Raw genomic sequence first — 22,991 nt, 5'->3', positions numbered from 1 at the left:
TTTGACTGTGTGCCAAATGTGTTCGTATGTACGTTGAATACACTATTTTGATTTTGATTGATTTCAATGTGCCTATATAAAGAAGAAATCGTCTGTGGTTTGACATTAGGTTCGAAATTGAATAACACTTTTTTTTTTCTATTTCTCTTTATAGACACACATAATTTATAATTTTTATTTTATTTTTAGCGGGGTTTATATATCGTTATATTATGATTAAATGACATAAAATCATTACCAATAGGCAATGTATTATCCTGATGTATAACCTATATTACTGTACAATTTCATCCAAATTAAACAAGTAGTTTTACGTGATAGAGTAACAAATACATACATACATCCAAAATCATCACAAACTTTCGCATATATAATGTAAGTAGGATATAGTCAAATAATGTTCTTATTATCAAATAATTAAACCAGTTACAGGGTTATATGCATTATAGTATTTGTTGCAGCCGAGTAATACTCAATCACTCTTAAAACACTATCTATTAGCTTACCGGACGCGAGTGAGTCATCGTTCCCTTTACATTAATTGAGATTTATCTGAAGGAGTCTGTGCATATTAATACAAACACTCGTTCGAGATGAATTCGAAGTGGTCACTTTGAATGACTACTGTGTATTATGAAGTCATTTCGAAGTGAAAGAGTTAACCGTCTGAGATTTACTTTCTTTTACATCTTATTTAAATAGCATTTTAACAAACATGTAATAATTCATAACAAGTCAGTATTGCTTTATGGATAAAATGTATCGATCATATCCAAAGATTGTGTGGTTAAATCCAAGCAAGGAACATCGTCATAGTATAATGTTGTCTTAAAATTTCGCGATTATTACACATTTAAATAAAACTAATTATAACGGATTTGAATCGCGTATATTAATTATTTTTTAAACATCCCGACGTTTCGATCACTTTACAGTGTTCGTGGTCACGGGTAGACTAGACAGTCAAATCCGTTATAATTAGTTTTATTTAAATCGTCATAGTCATTATCTTTTTCAGTTATTAAGGGCAATAGACTCGTGTATTAAATTTTGTCATTTTCAGTAGTTATATTATTATTTTAACTCAATATTGTGTATGTTTTTATAAAGTAATCTCTAATCAGAATGTGTTCTGCTTTATTTACTAATTCTAATTGGAGCAGTGATGCACTCAGCCCCTAAACATCTCTTCGAAATTAAGCACGGTAGTGACATATTTATAGTACGACACAATTCAGATGTAGCATCGGCTAATTAAATTAAACCGATAACTGCCGATTTATACAACCCATAGAAACAGCTCCCTATCGCGCCATTCGACGCTATTCGTCGCTATAGATTCTCGCGTCATCAACCCGAGAAAGCAAGTGCATGTAAATCGACATGTCAAATTGTCGAATATATTGAGTCATATGATATATCAAGGTATTACGTTTGTGTAAAGATCATATTCACATTAGAAATAATTCGGGTGTGATCGGTTTTACGAATTTTGTCGATGGTTGATCTAAGTTGTGTCGTACTATACTTTTGCGTTATTTCAAAGTGATATGTATTCAAACATCGTAATTAATATAAACGTTTCTTTGTTTTACACACAGTAGAAAACATTTCTCACGATATTATGCATTTCGAATTTATAAAAACCGTCGCAATGCAAATTCTTTTTAATTCAAATCAGCTCTCCACCATATCAGTCAAAATAACGTAACACGCACTTTCACTCTGAGAACTTCGTGTATTCCCATCCCTCGATTACCATATAATGGAATACTATAGTTGTATTATGCAAGACTCGTTAATTCTGTACGTCATTTCTGCGCCATTGGATCATACCCAATCGATCTTGTTTGACCATTTATCCTTTATCAAACTCAACGTTCGATCGCAAGAGCGTTTTATCCGATACGATAATATTATCGGACGACAATTTACTTTTAGTGTAAGCAAATGTTAGTTACGTGATAAAATCCAGAGATCGCTCATGTGGGTTTTAAAACCGGTTCCTATACCTTCAGCGTCAGTCTTTAAATTTATGATCATATTATATCTTAAAGCCAAGATGGCCCACTAGTTAGAACACCTGAATCATAACCGATGATTACGAGTTCAAACCTAGGCAAGCCACTATATATGTATATGTGCTTAATATGTGTTTATAATTCATCTCGTGCTCGGCGGTGAAGGAAAACATCGTGAGGAAACCTGCATGTGTCTAATTTCATCTAAATTCTGCCACATGTGCATTCCACCAACCCGCATTTGAACAGCCTGGTGGAATATATTCCAAATCCTCTCCTTAATGGAAGAGGAAGCCTTATCTCAACAGTGGGAAATTTACTACCTTTACCTACTTACATCTTAAAGCTGTGAAGGAAGGACATCGTTAGGTAACCTGCATGAATTGAAATATCTGTTACCATAGTAGTTCACCGTTATGGAAAGCTTACCTATATTAGCACTTTAGCAGACGTTCTTTTTTATTCCATATTCGAATATAGGTTTGGAATATCGTGACTTAATACCTTCGTCAAGCATTAAACCTTCCAAATGGAAAAGTCCTTTACCCAATACGACATTTATTGAACTTGTTACCTATTCTAATAGCCAGGTTACGTAATTGTGTGAATTGTTGTCAACATAATGATGTAAGTCAATGGAGTTCTGATACCGAATTGCACGTTTTCGGCATAAACTGTTAAGTCCTTACGTGTCTAGGTGCGTCCGTGCACTTTCTGCGTGAGTCATATTTACGTAACTCACTTATTCGAGTTAAACATTCGTTAAAACAATGTGGACAGGTTACGCAACCGAGCAGTGATCCTGTTTCCTGTTACGGTTTTCGATTGAAATTTCTCTCGCTTATTTATGTATATTCGAATGTCGTTTTTATCTCGAACTGCCGATCAGATGTAGGCTTCGTTGATTTGCATACATTTGTGTCTTTACTGTTGTTGTTTGTTATTTAAGATGTTTATTTTTTTGTAGACAGCTTACATGTTTTATAAATATTATCGAACTTATAATCTGTATTAATTGGACGTATATTGTATATATCTGTCTGTACATAAAGATACAATTTCTTAAAGGTTATTATTTTGCCCTAAATTATTTCTTTATTTATTGAAAATTCTATTTTTAAGAATTATATTGTCTGTAACGCAAAAAAAATGGAACAAGGTCTTTTAATTCTTGGAGCAGCAATTTATAAATATTTATTAAAAAATTCAATAAAACGAAAACTAAAACTAAAAAAAAGAATTTAATCCAACGATTCAGGTCAAATAATACGAACATTTTTTTAATCATATAAAAAAATTCGAAGCTTGGAATTTGTCATTAAGGCCGGCCATTCGCTAATTTAAACAATCATATTCCTTTAATGTTCTACGGAGAATACAGAATGGTTTAATTTAATACATTTCTGAGAAAAAAAGTCTTATATTAGTAATGTGCTAAAATTTGGAAGGACGGTTATTTGTTACTATATCAACCAGGACTGGTTGAACGGATCTGAATGAAATTTGTCATAGAAATAGATTATAGACCCTCAAACGTGTACAGACCGCAGGCGGAAACAAATTGGTAATATTGAAATAAAACTATTTTTAACGGATTTAAATCGCTATTTTTATCATTCTGACGTTTCGAGCACTTTACAACGTTCTTGGTCACGGGTAGACAGTAGACGGGTAGTGACAGTTAAATCCGTTAAAACTAGTTTTATTTCAATGTGTAATAATAGCGAAAATCTAAGACAAGATTAAATTGGTAATATTTCATTATAAGAATCAAAAAGATATTTTGTCACAAAACGAACTCACTCGTGTTCCAACCAAGCACTTCATTGTGCTTCTTTATTTGATCTTGTAATTTATAGTAGAGTAGCTAGGTGGCGAAGGGCCTCGGTGCATAGAAAAAGAATCGGATCCTCACCCCCTCTTTCTCACCCCACTTTAACTAATAATTAACCCTTTAAAATTATAGATACCAAATAAGAGATCTTGTGCGTAGGATCGTGTTTTTCTAGCTTCAGAAGCTTAAGGTTTAGTTTACAGGCCCCCCTGAACTCCGGGGCCCTAACCTGACCCTACGATAACTACGCCACTAGTAGTTTACTATTTTGTTATTTAAGTACAAAATCTTTTTAAGACCAGTACACTATCCACTTGCTCACTTTTATAACCAGCACAAGATCAGATGCGTGACCAAGGCACGGCGGTGAAACACGCCTAATAATCTTAAGACGCTGTTGTTGAGAATTTCATACAATCTTGAAATTACTCGCCCGAGGATACGAACCCTGAACTTTTCGAGTAGCTATGTAATCTGAATAGAACAACGAGGATACTACACATACACGTGAACACACGCATATGCATATACACATGGATATGTCTTTTGCAGATCACGCTAACTTCTGGAAATGATCGTTGTACCAAGCTTTAAGATGCCTTACGCTAACCGAATATAGGTCAAGATTTCCAGAAAACGCATGCCTCAAACTCAAGCTTTTCTTGCTTGTTCAGACGCTATATTTGGACTATAATCAATTTTTGGACTAGTCTAGTCCCGGTGTGTATACTTTTCGACATATCAGATGATGATAATGAGGTAAAGACTATCTTCAAGTATCGTACATCATCCAAATTGTCTTTAAAATAATAAAAACCTGTTTATGTTTAATCGGTGTTAAGTTAAAAATATTAATCCTTTTGTAATCATTGAATATATTCGAAAGAAGATATCATAGAATTATTTAACGGATCGGTCAATAAACAAAAATGACTAGTTATAGTAGATATGTTATATGGATTATGTTCCAAACCCTCTCCTTAATGGAAGAGGGTGCCTTATCCCAGCAGTGGGAAATTTACAGGATGTTGCTTTACTTTTTTTTTATAGTAGATTATGTGCAGCATTTGTCACGTTTTTTCTGAGAGTAAGATCGGATGGCCAGATACCGCGAAGCATATATCATATTATCATATTGTTACACTAGCTGTTCCTGCGCCTTTGTGCGCGTTGGAATAAAATTGAAATATATAATAAATAAAAGTAACCTTAGTTACTACTTATTACATTAGCTATCTGCCAGTGAAGATAGAAATCGGTCCATTCATTTCACGAGTTAGTCGAAACATACAGACAGACGGATACAAAAATTGTAACTAACGTTATTTTGGTAGAGAACTTTCTCTACCAAAATAACGTTAATAACTGAATTTTGTTTTAGATACTGTTAAATAAAAAAATTTGAATCGAGCTCAAAATTTTCGTAAGATAATTTAAAGCTATTCCATCCTACGAAAACTTTGTTGCATTCATAACCTAAACATAACTAAATACTTATTCGTATTTTATTTTTTATGTAACTACATAAAATTCTCTAGTAATTACAACGCATCAATATTTACAGATCAAGGCAAAAGTACAACATTCTATGTACAATCTAGATTCCTATTAAGCCTAGGCCAACGACATATACACACCACTTAAGGTAAGATGGTACACCCGTTCATCTTGATGAGATAAATGGTGATGTAAGGCAATTGATGTACCTTTATAAATATTAATTAGTGCTATAAATACACGCAAGAGGTGTGGATAAGATATTGACATCGTAGGCGATTGCAGGTTCAAATCCGAGCTTAGAATAATTTACACGCAAATTGTGTCACAACATGCAGGTTTCCTTACGATTCACCAACGAGATTAATTATAAACACAAATTAAACACATTAAAATCCATTGGTGCTTGCCTAGGTTGGAACCCGCATTCATCGATTAAGATGTATGTTTTAACTACCGGACCATCTCACCTCTCTGTAGTCGGCAGTCTCAGTATAAGTATACTTATATACTAAAAAGTATACTTCGTTGTATTTCATTAATAAGGAAAAATAATTAAGTAACGTAACTCTATGGTTTCAATTATAATACTTCCTACTTGTTAAGTAGTATTCTTTAATTATTCATTCTTTCTCTTTCTAAGTAGCCAATAATTTCGACTCTTTGTCTTCTGTGTGTCTCGTAACGACTTCATTGATTATTTTCAAATTCAAACTCAAATTCCTTTATTCAATATGGTAGCATTACTCTTACCTATTGATACTTAAATTAAATTAATTAAAAACCATCGGTTCGGTTAAGGAAATATCCTGAATTGAGAAAAACCGGAAAAACTCAAGAAACTCAGCGGGTTTTGATAAATTAATTATATACATTGAATACGAATAGAAACAGCCAGGAGGCGATCGTTTCATTCCTAAGTTGTGCTATTAATCATATGCTTGTTGTTGCTGATATGCCTCAAATAGTCTATCAAATACTTATTCAAAGAAATAGTCAATGTAACATTATATATAAACGACGTGTATCTTTATTAATATTATAGAATTATGTTATCTACATATATTAATATTATAAATGTTAAAGTAACTCTGTCTGTCCAAACCAATGAACCGAATTTGATGGAATTTATAATGGAGCAAACTTGAACTCCAAGTAAGGACTTACTTTTTTTGCCTAACACGTGACAACCAACCCCTAAAATGCGAGCAAAGTCGCGTGTAACAACCTTTATATAAACCTTTCTTAAAATTATCGAATACTGTTATTAATAATAAGTAGTTCTAAAACAGGTAAGGACGAAAAGATCGTTCATATTAATATATCAACAACAAACAACAACAACAGCCCGTATAATCCCACTTCTGGGCTAAAGGCCTCCTCTCCCTTTGAGGAGAAGGTTTGGAACATATTCCACCACGCTGTTCCAATGCGGGTTGGTAGAATACACATGTAGCAGAATTTCTATGAAATTTGTCACATGCAGGTTTCCTCACGATGTTTTCCTTCATCGCTGAGCACGAGATGAATTATAAAGACAAATTAAGCACATGAATCAGCGGTGCTCGCCTGTGTTTGAACCCGCAATCATCGGTTAAGATGCACGCGTTCTAACCACTGGGCCATTTCAACTCACTAATATCTCAAGTATCGTTAATAATATAACATGTCCATCAATAAGAAATACTCGTTTTATTGTGTCTTTAACAAGGAAGTTGGTTCATTTTTCTCTCAGATAATCGAAATAGCATTTTATCGGAATATTATTGTGGTATTCCTGCCTCCGTTACACGTGGTAAGGATTTGTGATATAATACCTTTAAATATTGTTTGATATATACGTTGGTGTGTGTTTTATATAAAGCCGAGATAGTCCAGTAGCTAGAACAGATGAATCACTTTAGTTTTCAAATCCGGGAAAATCATTTCGGTTTTTGATGTGATTACAATGTTTTTGTAACGATATTCAAAAATCAAAATATGCTTTATTGAAATAGGCTTTTGAATCAATTATTGAATTGTATAAAACGTTAAACTATCACCAGTTCGGAATGTAGATTCTACCAAGGAAAATCCAGTAACTATTATACTTATAAAGTAACATGGCCTGACTAAGTGATGTATAAGCGTCGAGCTTTACTTATTAAAGTTATGGCCATGACATTTGGTAAGTTGGATCGTTTTATTGAGTAGATCACTAAGGAAGGAATTTTAAAAATTCTTGCCTTAAGGGGGTGAAATAGGGGTTGAAAGTTTGTATGGAAGTCAAACATTTTTAAGTACCAAACTTACTTCTTTACTTTTGGGGATACTGATTGAAAAAGAATCGATGTGTATAAAGTATTTCTGGATATTCTACTCTTAAGGGGGTCAAGTAAGGGTTGACAACTTTGTATTGTTAAAAGAAATTTATTTTTTGAATATTGAATAAAATATTGAGTAAATACGTATATAAGCGTTTCTGGATATTCTACACCCAAAGAGTGAAATACACACCAATTTCATTAACATGCTCATTACTGTAGATACGATTTGCTACCTATATTTTTATTAGGTATGTAGTATAATTTAAAGGTAAACTTTATCGAGTTTTAAATGAATGATTTGTCAATTTAAACCGGCTTGACAGAAACTGGCTTCCCTCGAAGTAACTGATCCCCCAACCCACCAAATCGAAATCCACCATGTAGGTTACATTGGAGCATCGTGGTAGAAAATGTTCCTAACATTTTCAAAGGGAGAGGAGGCCGTAGCTCGCCAGTGGGAAATTACAGGCAGATTACTACTATAACTATTAAGAAGTGTAAATAAAAAGTGACAATCTTGAATCATTTCACTCGGTACATATGAAAGGTAAAATTGAATAATAAACGAATATTAGTGTCGAGTAAAGCGAAAACAATAGCTATGCGCATGCGCCGTGTCGCGATAGTCATGAACAAATTTATCGTGCTCATTATCGCAATAAGATATAATGCTTTTATTATTAATCTATATAATTAAGCAAACTACTGCCGGTACAATACTTGCACGTATTGTACAAGCAGTGTGTTTTATATATTTTTATCTCCTAATGCGTTAATACATTTACATAATTTAAAAAAAAAAAGAACGCAATCGCTTGTCACAGAGGCTTGGGGTAACTTTTTGGCGCGAAGTTTGGGTGTTTCAGATTATTTATTTCTGATTTATAGAAAATTTTTCATGTAATTTTTTTTTATCACATAAGTCAGATAGTTAAATATTCATTGTCACTTCTGTTAAGAGTATTTATATTATATCATTTGATATTTCAAATTTGGAACAACAGCCAAAAATCAGGAAGTGACATCTTTGAGCTTCTTCTAAAATAATGATATCAGAATATTTAAAGGCAATGTAAATTATGTTTTAAATTAAAATATCTCGCGATCGTAAGTCATAAAGATCACAATTATAACATACTTGTATTAAGTGTTTTCCAAGATTTCATATATAAAAAGTCTTAGCGGCTAAAGCCATACATTGCTTCGTAATTATTGTTACTCTTTTAATGAGTATGAAATTACATGTACTGAAATGGTTTTGTAATTGGAGCTCACGAATATCGTCGTTGATTGTTGGTGCAAAATCGGACAAGAACCTAAAAAAGAGTTTTTATTACAAGGTATTATGAATTAAAGTCTTCGTCGTGTCTATACCTACTCGATAAACTCCGCTACTAAACAGATTTTTATCTGGTTTTCACTAATGGACGAGAGTGTAGGTATATAATGCATTGGGATTTTGTAAAGGTCTACTTTTTTTATGGTATAGATTGGCGGACGAGCATATGGGCCACCTGATGGTAAGTGGTCACCATCACCTATAGACAATGACGCTGTAAGAAATATTAACTATTCATTACATCGTCAATGTGCCACCAACCTTGGGAACTAAGATGGTATGTCCCTTGTGCCTGCAGTTACACTGGCTCACTCACCCTTCAAACCGAAATACTACAATACTGAGTACTGTTATTTAGCGGTAGAATAACTGATGAGTGGGTGGTACCTACCCAGAAGGGCTTGCACAAAGCCACCAAGTATGTTGTACCACTTGTTCTGAAATATTAGGATGACTGTTGCAGATAGCGGGAGTGTAGGTATATAATGCATTGAGATTTTGTGTTTGTGTACATGTTCTGAAATATTAGGAAGATTGTTGAATTTGGCGAAAAAAATAAGCCGATCGATAAAGGCGTATGTTAATGATGAAAACGTTTTATATAGAGAAGGAACACAATGAGGTAATTCGTATATGTCGGATAACAATCTGCTTGACGACCTCCATGGTCGAGTGATGTGTACACCGGTTTTCTTGGGTACGCTACTCTGAGGTCCCGGGTTCAATTCCCGGCCGAGTCGATGTAGATTACCATTAGTTTTCTATGTTGTCTTGGGTCTGGGTGTTTGTGTTACCGTCGTTACTTCTGATTTCCATAACACAAGTGCTTCAGCTACTTACATTGGGATCAGAGTAATGTATGTGATGTTGTCTCATATACATATTTATTTATTTATATTTATTGTGTTTTGAATTGAGCTCCAAACCTTGGTCTCAAGATGAGGATAAGAGAACCAAAGAGTATTAGTATAGGAGTGAGACATTCAAACACTGTTAACTTTTACTTCATGAAATTGTTCAATAAAAATGTTTCCTCGAGAGAACAATCTTATACGATAAATCAGTTCCTGTTTTAAGAACGTTCTCCACGCGGAGGGCAATCACACTCTCTAAAAACACATCCAAGTTCTTATGATACTTGCAACAATGTTATACATCTTGTTTCCGGAGAAAAACTACGCATAGTAATTATTCCATTCATAAATATTAGGAACATTGTCTACTCTATTTAATGCGCTTGATTACAACCTTTTTAGTAGATATAATTAAACTTTTTTTTGTTTTTTTTATTTCTAGAATTAAACTGTAAAGGAACGTGTGGTCCGGTCTGATTGGATAGTATGGCAACCCAAAACTATTGAACGAGGGTTGTTTTAACTACAAGCAAAACCAGCAGTGATTGTTAACATTAATTTTGATTTTATTTTTGTTCTTGTTCTCTTTAGTATTATTTATTGTACTAACACTAGGATAAGATAATTGTTACTAGCAAAACTATTTTTGTTAGTCATATATATTTATTATAATTATAAAACCATAGGCAGACTTTTTTGATATCAATGATATATTAAAACCTCCTCAGAAACGTACTGCTTTTTTTAAAATAAGTTATATGAATATTGTTCTAGCAGATTTTTTTAGTTAATACAAAATCTCACTTATTACTATTAGATTTCAATTATTCCGAAAAAGTTCCATCAAAGTGATCACAGTTAATAATAACGTATCAATTCAGAGTTATGACTATTCTATGTAAGTATCTTTATTTTGGTTAAACGAAGTGTCCTTAATGACCTTTCATTTAAAAACCACTAAAATACCGGGTAAACGATATTGATATTGTTACGTCCAGACGACGACGCCCAGCGACGTCCTTGCCTTTTATTTGATGGAAAATCGTTAATATGATTTATTAGTGGTGTATTAATAGCTCTATTAAGACATAAGTCTTTTTGGCTTGGGAATTATACTAACGTAAACCGAAGTTTTAACACAATAACACGTTAAATTAACCCATATATAAGTCGAGATCGAGTTTTTTGAAGTGATCCTTTAAATAAGAAAAATAAATGAAAATAGATTTTCTGGTATTAAATTAATATATACCTACTTTATATTATTATTAAAATGTATAACAATGTATACCACGCCCATATATTTTACACAATCCAAACTCAAGATATGGTTACTTTTTTTGAGTGGATATGTATTGATTGATGATGATTACTTATTGATTTCTACTCAATGTTATATCATATCTGAAAATCTGTCAGTTGTGACGTTATACGTTTTACTCATAAACATAAGCCTAAATATCGATTTTCATATTTGTAACTATGATGTGATGAAGATGAAGATGGCGAAATTTCATACAAATTTTCATCCCATTTTTCACCCTCTACATACTACTCTACTATTACCTCTAGGTGTTAGGTACGTGTTCTGAAAATCTGTTCTATCCTTATTATAATTGGGTAAGACGAGACATATTTATATGATTAGAAAAGCAAACTTTCATCTTACATTTAACGTATCGAGAAGTATTTCGATATTACCTCTACTTGTGCTCACCTACGTACCATAAGGAATCAAAAAAATAGAAAATGTTATCAAGTTAGATTCACCGGTTAAGGCTGTCATCTTTCGTTTAGTCATTTAGTCAAAAATCATTTTTAGGATATTTTCACTGAAGCCGAAAGAAATGAAGAAAAGGTAAGGGCCATATTTCAGTAAAAATTAGGTTGCTACCATTGGAGCAGCGAGGTGGAATTAAATCCTAAAATCTTCTCCCAGGAGATCTAAGGCTAGCTCAGTATACTTGTATAGCCATGTTACTTTACTTTGACTTTGGTTTGACCATTTTTGATACTGTTTACACAAAGCTAAAAATAAGACATACAACCAACTCCTTTCGTAGTGAGATAGTATAACGTGTAGGTAAGTGGATTAGTATCCCTTTGATGTATTTTGAAGTAAATAATATCTGGTCATGTTGGCTTCATCCGCGCGGAACTAATTCTACCCCTCTAATAGGGTTAAGTAGTCATTCCTTTTTAGATGTCACAGAGATTTGACCTTTATTTCAATGCTCGGTTAATCGTATACATATCTAGATAGATATATTATATCCGCATTTACTGAAAACAAAACATTATCTTTAAGTTTTTTATTTATAAGTACAGTCGGGGTAAGAAAAGGTTCGTCACCTTAAGATCTATTTTCGTGTGCTCAGTATGAACGATAATCTGCTTTACCGATCGAGAATACATGACACTGACAGACATATTTTGACAATTCAGTAGACGATATCATATCTAATTTAAATTTGTATTGACTAATTACGCCATTAAAAAGATTATATTGATTTGAAACTAGACGCAGTCCAAATATTTTACACTTTTCCAAACCAAGTTATCATAGTATGTAAGTTGAATTTTATATGCAGTTGTCAGTTAAGTGCTTTAGTTTCAAAAGGTACTAAGAGTTAACGAATTGGTCAAGGAATGTATTCGAAAATTGACGAAGGTTTTCTTACTCTGACGAGAAATGAATTACCTAGACTATAAAAAATATTTAATTCATTTAGTTTTAGATATTTCAGTTACATTTTATAGCTTATATTTTGCGTTTATGATCATTATTTTTACAAATATTCAAACCTCCGAAAGATTATAAAGATCATATTATAAGACATTGTGTACCTAGTATTTTTAGTACATATTAGCATTGCAGCCGCGCAAAGCTGGGGCGGGTCGCTAGTTTTCTGATATATCATATTTTAATAAAAACTGGCTTATTGAGCAGAAAGGGATCCATAACTAAGTTCTAAATGAACTAAGTTGGGATTATTGAAGTTTTTGTCCCCATTACTTGTATTAGTAAGTATTGTTAACCGATTTGAAAAAGAAGGGTTATCGATTCGGCATTTTTGTCTTGCATCAACGATTTCTGACAACAGCTATAGTTTGGTGCAAGGGGTTCATAATTCATTAACAAGTGTTTTATATTTATATACTAGCTGTACCCGCGACATAGTACGCGTTTGAATTTAACAAAATAAAATATTGTGGCCTAAGTTACTCCCTATTATATCAGTTATCTGCCAGTGAAAGTCCCGTCAAAATCGGTCCAGCCGTTTCAGAGATTAGCCGGAACAAACACATAGACAGACAGACCGACAAAAATTCTAAAATTTTTTTTTGGTATATGTATCGTGTATAGTAATATGCATTGCGTAAAAATGGGCAATTTAAATATTACAAACAGACACTTCATCTTTATTATATGTATAGACAATTACGTGGACGGAAAATTGGCCCACTAATGGGGAGAAGTCACCACCGCTCATTGATTTTATGAAATCCAGTCATTACAGCGCTGAAGCGCTACCAAAACTTTATAAAGATGTATAATAAAAACACCTTTGACCTTTGAACATGGCTTTAGACAAGAGCTTATCCGTACAAGCCCAATGAGCACTACCTACTCATGATATATTTAATCGTTAAACAATGCGGAGTTTCGCGGGAGACCCAATATCTTAAATTCCGTTCAGATATAAGCAAAGAAAGAAGAGAGAGAATAAAAATTCCCGGTAGTATGAACGTCAGGTCTTTTACACTAAGCATACGATTACACGCACACTAATACATGTTTGGTGAGTGTCAAGCGTAGCTGTCACGCACACGAACACAATAATCTCGGCTCGTTTGTTTTAGTTTAAAAAGCGTAAAAAGTGCTGTCACCGTTTTTATTAATTTTATCAATTCGTAACACCGGTAATTTGTAGCCGCTTAAAGTCAAAGTTGCTTATTAGTTGCTTGTTGATAGTCTAAAATATAGCACTTCTTGCTTAATATCATTTTGTTTTGTTGTTTTTGTTCCGCGTTCATCCGTCTATTGTTTTATAATCTGAGTGATTAAGATTTAAATTAGTTTATTGCAACAATAACATCAGCTTGTTAATTTCCCACTGCTAAGACTTCTTTTCCCTTTGAGGAGAGGCAGGGAGAGCATATTCCACCACGCTATTCCAATGCGGATTGGTGGAATTCACATGTGGCAAAATTTCAATGAAATTAGACACATGCAGGTTTCCTCACGATATTTTCAGTCATGAACAAGAACACAAATTAAGCACGTTGTCTGGGTTTAAACCCGCAGTCATCGGATAAGATGCAAGTGTTCTTACCACTGGGCCATCTCAGCTCTTTATTCTTTAGTTTATTAAGTCTAGTTAAAAAAAATAGTCAAGTAAATTACTACAGGGCATGCTTATTGAAAAGAAACGACTAAATATTTTAAAAATCAATACCCTTGCCTAATATTTGAATTAAGACATCAATAACGTTTTAAGATAACCTCACATATTTATAAACCCGTTCCTCTTACATAACATAATAATTTATTATACAAAAAACGACTTTAACATCCTATTTATTAAGGTCAATATTGTGTAACGAATATTAAAGTAAATTGTGAACAAGTTTGGTCATGACGGTGATGAGAGTGAGAGTGGTATTGTGCTTTCGCTGATATAATGTTATCATTGAATATTCAACCTTAATTATATGTTAATAAGGTATAATTTAAGTTAAATTAGTTTAATGTATGCGTGGTTTTGTATAAGATGCGTATGATACAGGTATAATGTTGGCGCTATATCTGTTTGACTTACGTTTTATTGTATACTAGTAGTCGCCCGTGGCTTCGCTCGTTTTAGGGTGTTGGTTGTCATGTGTTGTCAAGAGTCGAGATGGCCCAGTGGTTAGAATGCGTGCATCTTAACCGATGATTGCGGGTTCAAACCCAGGCCAGCACCGCTGATTCATGTGCTTAATTTGTCTTTATAATTCATCACGTGCTCAGCGGTGAAGGAAAACATTGTGAGGAAACCTGCATGTGACAAATTTCATAGAAATTCTGCCACATGTGTATTCCACCAACCCACATTGGAACAGCGTGGTGGAATATGTTCCAAAAACCTTCTCCTCAAAGGGAGAGGAGGTCTTTATCCCAGTAGTGGGAATTTACACGCTGTTGTTGTTGTTGTTGTTGTTGTCATGTGTATATAGCCTATGTCCTTCCATGGAGTTCAAGTTTTCTTCATAACAAATTTCATCAATTTCGGTTCAGCGGTTTGGTCGTGAAATAGTGTCAGACTGACAGACAGAGTTACTTTCACATTTATAATACTAATGTAGATTGTTTAATGTTAAAAAAAGTTGTACTTATATTTAAAAAATGCATTCACTATAGTCTATAGCACATAAAACTGGAATGTCATAATAAGGGAAATATTTACCTTTGAAAAGAGATACATATTATGATGATATATAAAAACTCATAAATAATATTTAGTTGTATTTTTTTGTAGTCATGATTGTTTAACAAAATGGGTAATAAAGAATAAAGAAAATGAAATGTATCATATATAATTCATTCCGTATGCCAATTAGGAAATATTTAGCTTTCTACCAGTAAAAACTTTTTTAATTCGGATCCCTAGTTTCGGAGATACAAATACAAACTAACGAATTTACGTCATAATATTAGTATTGATAAAGCATATAATTAACTAACAATATTTAAATGACATTGCGAGGTGCAGGTTCAAATCTATTTCGCCGTCATATGGATTACCGCGAAATAAAAAAACAGATTAAAAAAAAATAGATACAGTCGTATTTGGAAATCGTAATGGATGTACAGTCAGAGTAAGAAAACCTTCGTCAGTTTTCAAATTAATTCCTTTATCAATCTTAAACTCTTAGTACATTTTGAAACCAAAGCATTGAACTGACAACTGCATATAAAATTAAACTTATATAATATGATAACTTGGTTCAAATTAGATATGATATCTTCTACTGAATTGTCAAAATATGTCTGTCCTTCGATTGATAGAACAGATTATTGCTCATACCGAGCACACGTCAGTCTGTAAAGACATTTCTTTATCAAGTCTTAAACTCTTAGTACCTTTTGAATCTAAACATCAAATCATTGCAACGCAATATGTCATTTTCAATCGGTAAAACAGATTATTGGTCATACTGAGCACACGAAAATAGATCTTAAGGTGAGGAATTATCTTACTCCGACTGTACACTAATGATTTCAGTACGACATGTGGCATAATGCGTCTTAGAACTGACCAGTCACTTTGATTAATGTAAGTGCGCGGGCGCATTCGAAAGGTTAATAATATTATTATCAAAATCGTTTTGAAATCATCGTTCTGTTAGATACGATTGATTTTGATGATGTTCGATCATTGATTGAATTTTGTAATCCTTTACGGTGGAAGGATTACATTGTATTAAGATGTATTTGTGATTTACTGACTAATAATATTAATGGTACAAGGCTTACTACGACCTCCGTGGTCGAGTAGTGTGTACAACGGTTTTCAACCGACTTCAAAAAGGAGGAGGTTATCAATTCGTCTGTATTTTTCATGGGTACGCTCCGAGGTCCCAGGTTCGAGTCCCGGCCAAGTCGATGTAGAAAAAGTTCATTAGTTTTCTATATTGTCTTGGGCCTGGGTGTTTGTGGTACCGTCGCTACTTTTGATTTTCCATAACACAAGCGCTTAAGCTATTTACAATTGGGATCAGAGTAATGTCACATACATTGGTTCAATATTTATTTATTTATGGAATAATTTAAGATTCATACCCTTCTTTTTGTATTAACGCTAAGCAGTTATACTTTTGTCTATACTATTTATTGTCTGCGAAGTTAGTTAGTCTAGTTAGTTAGTCTCTGGACGAAATCAGCCAGGATGAAAAATCTTTAAAAATATCAGCGAATCTATCGTAGCTATTAATATTATCAAAAGAAGTAATCAAGTCTGTGTTTATCATATCAAGCGGAAACTGGAGAGATCTGGACCAAACATCGCCAACATAGTCTATATCAATCTGCGAATATGAATATAATGGACGTCGTACCAAATACTTGATTTCCATGCCCACGAAACTTACGTCATAGATTTCTTAATTGTTTTTTTTTATCAGGATCAGCAGACGAGCAAATGGGGTAACTGATATTACTGTATGAAATATGAATCACTACTAATACCGTCAGTTCAAATATACATTGTCTCATACCTTTTTGTATGAGGTTTCGTGTGGTTTTGGGATATTTGAATTGAATCATACCAATTCAGCTTGTGACGTTTGTGGGTTGGAAGCCAACGTGGCTAAAGTATTTCCAAGGTTGGTGGGTTGGTATCATCAAAATATACTTTCAATTAGGCTTTATATTAATTATGTGAAGATACCTCTGATTGTGGAAACATCTTATACCGAGAAGAACCACCAAAAAATTCAGTAGTTACTCTTTTTCCAGATTTAAAAATAGTGTCATGTTAGTTAAATACATACATACATTATTGTATGTAATATAACCTGCTTGGAAGTCTACAAGTATTAATTCCACACTTTTTTATCAATGTATTTTTTTAAAATGATTTGAATTTATGAAACGGTAAAGTTCATAAGTTAAAAATTGTCAGACTGTCTGTAAAAACTAAAAACGGTCTACTTTTTTACAACAACGTGTAAACACCCTTTTTAAACAAACTTTTTTATTCTTTATTAGGCGGATTGGCTTTTTAGTGACATTATGGTTAGGTGTCTTAATCGCCCATAGATATTGGCACCATAATAAATATTAACCATTCCTTACATCCCCAATATGTCACCAACTTTGAGAAAATCAAAATATACAAAACGTATTAGTATACGCTTGCAGAGCACATTGCGGTTAAAAAAAAAAAACAAACGTTAAGTTAAGTTGTACGTATGCCTTAATAGAAAAAAAAATCATATTTTATCATAATTACTGTAACGCGAGCGTTAGCGTTCGATGACCTTTTAAAAACACATCAGTCATAGAATATATATTACGAAATTATGACACATGCTTTGTTTACGGCGACGTTAAATACATTTTTATATAAGTACCTTTCAAATTTTTATTTTGTAACGTCTTGATGAGTTTGTATGTACGACTTCGTTGACGTTTTTTTTTTAATCACAAAGATTTTCGCCTTCGTCCGATATGAATTTAGATTAAAATTTATTCGACATTCGAAATTCAAAAAGTTCTGTCATCACTGTTAGTTGTAACTAAATTTTGATTTATGAATGCATGAAGATTGTACACCGTGATTAGCTTTATTAGTAATATAATTGCGTTTATGTGATTTTTTTAGATATTCATAATATTTCTTAATAAAGATCTAATTTAAAAAAAGTTTTGTTATTTATTACAATTAATAGATTAAGTTACATATTAAATTACTCATTATTTTACTCTTGTGTTTACTTAAAAAAGTAATATTTTGTTTTGTCAAGGGAATATTCCATAATGTCATGAATTACGCAATGAATTTGTTTAGAATGGCCGTTTTACGTAATACGTAATAATTTTTAGTGAGTCTCATTTCATTCGTGTCTTGTAAGGCGCTTCTTTCTGTTATGCAAGCGGGGTCACGCTGTCCATTACACAACTTGAGAAAACTCGACTTTCTACTGCATCTCAGACAGGTGTCGTCCACGCGTTAATGGATTGAGAGGACGCGTTATAAGACCTTGGAATTTCAGACAATATTATGCAACTGGCACCTCTATGCGATGTTTATCTTTAATATTTGAATTTCGAACGATTTCTTTTTTGTTCGAATTTAATTCGAAATTTTATTTGTTTTATAGAATTCTATATGCTAATATGAATGTTTTAGTGATGTGTGGTTTCGACGAAATGAAAAGAGTGAAATTCGTTGATTTATCGAGTTTTTTATGCAAAAAGATTTTATAATACAACTAAAATTATACATTAAAATTACTATTTACATAAATACATTTAGGCACCGTAATTTTTTCTCTACTTAAAACTAAGTTTGTCGCCGGCTGAGCAGGTATCACAAGTTAGCACGCGGGGTGCGGCTTAGTATGGGCCGCCGGAGTGACCGGGGGGTCCGTAGGAGGAGCTGACGGAGCCCGAGGAGCCGTGGCCGCCACCGATGCCTCCACCGATACCGGAACCGATACCGTGACCACCGCCAATGCTGCCACCGCCGATGCTGCCGCCAGAGATGCTACCACCAGAGATACCAGAGCCGATGCTGCCTCCAGAGATGCCACCGCCGATACCAGAACCGCCGATACCACCGCCAATAAGACCTCCGCCAATACCACCTCCAATAGCTCCACCACCGATGGAACCACCTTCCTTCTGGGTCTTGTATTTGATGAAGTAAACCTCGGGCTTTGAGGGTTGAGTGGGAGCAGCAGTGGGGATGGTGATGTCGGGTTGTTCGTCGGGTTTCTTGACCAAGACGTATACGAGGGTCTTCTCTTCGTTTTGGGCTTGAGCGGGGATGATGGGAGCGACGGGTGCGGGAGGTGCTGGGGCCTTGATGAAGATGATCTTGTAGTGCTTCTGGGGCACGGCTCCGCCAGAGATCACTTGAGGGCGTTGTTCTTCAGGTTCTGGGGGTGGGACATGGACGTAGATGTGTTTCTGGACAATGGGAGCACCACCGAAGCCGCCGCCGAAGCCGCCGCCGCCGCCAGCACCGAATCCGCCGCCGCCGCCGGCACCGAATCCGCCGCCAGAGGAGAATCCACCACCGGAGGAGAATCCACCGCCGGATGAGAAGCCACCGCCGGATGAGAATCCGCCGCCGAGACCACCGCCGAGTCCGCCACCAAGGCCGAAGCTGCTGGAGCTCAGACCGCCGGAGGAGAATCCACCGTGACCGCCGCCACCGCCGATACTGCCGCCGCCGATGCCTCCGTGGCCACCGAGGCCACCACCGCCGGGAGCATTGTAAGAGTATCCCGCCTCGGGTCTTGCCGAGCCGATAGCCGCTACGGCTGCTAATACCTATGTAACAAAAATAAAAATTCACATTTGCTAATAACAACCGTAATGTTAAATTGTATCCGAATCAAACAATTTCGATTAAAAAATAAAAAATTGAAAATCAAAACAATTTGGAATAAAATCGATGTATCGGTAAACCCGCTCGTTTATCACTGAAACTTCCTGAAGTACAGGTCGATTCGATTCCCGTCGATAGCGATCGCACGGTGATCGGCATCGCAAGCACTGAGTCACAATCCCATAAGGAAGCACGACTCCTGAGCGGGTCACGCAGGTCACATCACTTTCACTACACACGAATACCTACCAAGAACGCTTTCATGTTGACTCGCGGAGTAGTCGTGGTTGTGTGATGCTCTGTACCTGATTCTGGTGGCTTTTATACAGACGGCTCGTCGACGCCTCTCTCCCTGACTCTTCCTAAGATTCGGCCTTCGGGCTATACGAGAATTATGATTTTAATGACACCAGTCCGAATTCGCCTTCGGTGAAAACAATGTGAATCTTCATCGCCTTTGGACACTTTCACGATGTAAAAAATTTGATACGTTGTCGCACTTAGCACAATCTTAAATCTATTCTAAACACATTTAAAAAAAAAAACTTATAAAAGTATATAATAACACATTTACGCGACGATATGTAGCTTCAGTTACGCACCGTTATTATAAAACAGATTCGTATTATTTGATTTAAAACGATATAAAACGATTTCTATAGGTTTATGTAAGGACATACAAGGAAAAACCCATCCTCTGCGAAAATACACACACATAAACATATAATCAAATTTCATCATGTTTACAAAATAATTTTTCACATATAATACGAAACGATATATCTATGTGTGCGTATTCACAATATCATAATTATAATACACAAATGTTTTACACAATTACACACATGTAAATATGCGGTTAGTTTAACGCAATCACGATCAGGAATAAGTTAATTTCTTCCTCACTTAGTTTTAAGGTTTTTGTGAATCCATTTAATGTGAATAGCTTTATTATAAATTATTTGCGGAATTATAATATAATTTTGCACTATATTTATTGTATGAATTTGAAGTATGAAATGGTATTGGAATGATATCAATATGAAACAATGATATATTAGGAATAGGTATTTGAATAGATTGAAATAAAATTATAGTAAAAACTCCGACGATTTTAAATGATTAAATCCTGGACAGAGGTCAGATTTCAAGATCAATTTTTTGGAAATACATGTGCTAATCATATTCCAACACATGTATATGTAAATTAAACAGAAAAACTTAGTGTCTGTGCCTTAGCTGATCGAGCCTGCAATCTTCAATTAATATTGACGCGTTCTGACCAAAGCCAAAACATTTTTTTAAATAACATGTTAGTTTGATTAATAACTCAAAAGAAAAAAGCTATTGAGGTTTTATATTACATTCATTATTACATCTTTCAATTTATAAAGACAGATAAATGTTAATTTGTTTTATTTGAATTTCGAAATCGAAATTTAAACTGTCTTTCAAAATAGTGAAAATATGTTAGCAATTCGAATTACATTCAAGAGAAAATTAATTATCAAGATTAATTTGAAGTTAAAATAAGAACACTTTAAATAACTCATTAAAAGTTATCAAAAACAATACCTATAAATTTGATTGTGGGTTATATTACTTGATTCGATAACTTTACTCCGAGTGAAAACATTCAAATATGAATGAAAACATTCATAATTTATACGAAATGTAAATTGAGTAAATATAAAATTTAATTATCATTACACGTTATGATGCCGACGAAACCTCTCGACTAATGTTGTAAGGTTATAATTTATAAATTGAAACAAAATTGTTTAAATAGCATAATTATATGTTATTTTTAGTAATATATACTTTGTGATATTGATAGGAACTTTGAAACTGTGTTCATTTCGAAATTGTTCCCCTTGATTGTAAGCTGTTGTCACCAGATAGTAACAGGCAGGAAATATTATCCACCAACCGACGTTATCGATGCGCCACCAAACTCAAAATACTTTATTCAATATAGAAGCATAACTTACTTATCGATGGTCAAATGAAACAGTACCACCGGTTCGGAAAAGAAAACACCCTGACCTGAGAAGAACTGAGGAAAGAAACTATGCGGGTCTTGTTTTTGTCTATTTTATTATATACACAATTAAATGTGAAAATAAACAGCCAATAGGCGATCGTTTCATTTCCAGAATATTCCCATCACCAACGCTGGGAACTAAAATGGCACGAACTAGCAGTTACACTAGCTTTCATATTCAAAACACTTTAAGTGTTAAGAGTATCGAAATAATTAAATATCTTCAATAAATTTTATTTACTCAGAGGATGCGAGATTTCTCACAGTGTACCATCAATCCGCTGATTTAATTTATTGATCGCTTACAATGACCTACTTATTACCAGCGATAACTTTATAATTTAACTTTTTTTTATTGCCTTGGACGACGCCATATCCGTCCTATTTCTATTTGAACTGCGATGCTATAAATAATTACAGATTTATAATAACTTATTGCACGGATAAATAGTAAAATAAACACGTCTAATATTTTTGTGTGTTTGTTTTTTTAATACCATTTTAATTTTTAATGTGGCCTAAGATATTTTTTGTTTATATATTGTCAATTAGATTTTAAAAAATATATGTGAACAATCTTTGATTATTTGAAATCTTAATAAAGAGCAATTTAAGTTACGTTGTAGTTAAATTTTTTTATTCAAATCATAGTGTTATTAAAGAGATATTTTAAATTATATAAATATATTAAAGAATAAATTAAATAAATTAAAACTAGAGAGTTTTTATAAATGATTTGTTAATTCGTTAATAACATGATAAATATTAGATTATATAACAAAAAAAAAAAACTAAAATATACTTAAGAGACGCAACATTAACAGTTCATTTTCTTGTATACAAAACTACTAAATAAAACATCTTTATTTTTCTGTTACGTTTCACATCTTATCAAACTGACGCTGTTAAACATTTTGTATGACCGGGTTTGATCCCGCAATTCACGTTTAAAATTTACGTGTCCTAACCACTGATGTACCACAACTCACAATG

The 22,991-nt window shown here is 33.8% G+C and overlaps 2 protein-coding genes across 2 annotated transcripts in view; both read right to left on the bottom strand.

Annotated features, from left to right (window-relative positions):
* Positions 1 to 22,991, bottom strand: part of LOC124534191 (fibroblast growth factor receptor 3-like) — a 149,148-nt gene that overhangs the window by 23,475 nt on the left and 102,682 nt on the right. The window lies entirely within an intron of this gene.
* LOC124534359 (glycine-rich cell wall structural protein 1-like) lies at positions 18,784 to 20,350 on the bottom strand. Its single transcript, XM_047110154.1, has 2 exons — positions 20,204 to 20,350; positions 18,784 to 19,896 (listed from the first exon to the last, which is right to left on the bottom strand). The coding sequence occupies exons 1-2, from the start codon at positions 20,216 to 20,218 to the stop codon at positions 18,955 to 18,957; spliced, it is 957 nt and encodes a 318-aa protein (XP_046966110.1). The 5' UTR covers positions 20,219 to 20,350; the 3' UTR covers positions 18,784 to 18,954.

This window comes from Vanessa cardui, chromosome 12 (assembly GCF_905220365.1).
Source record: "Vanessa cardui chromosome 12, ilVanCard2.1, whole genome shotgun sequence".
In the NCBI taxonomy this organism is placed as follows: Eukaryota; Metazoa; Arthropoda; class Insecta; order Lepidoptera; family Nymphalidae; genus Vanessa; species Vanessa cardui.
Note: the sequence above shows the minus strand (reverse complement) of the source record. Positions and strands in the feature narration are given on the sequence as shown.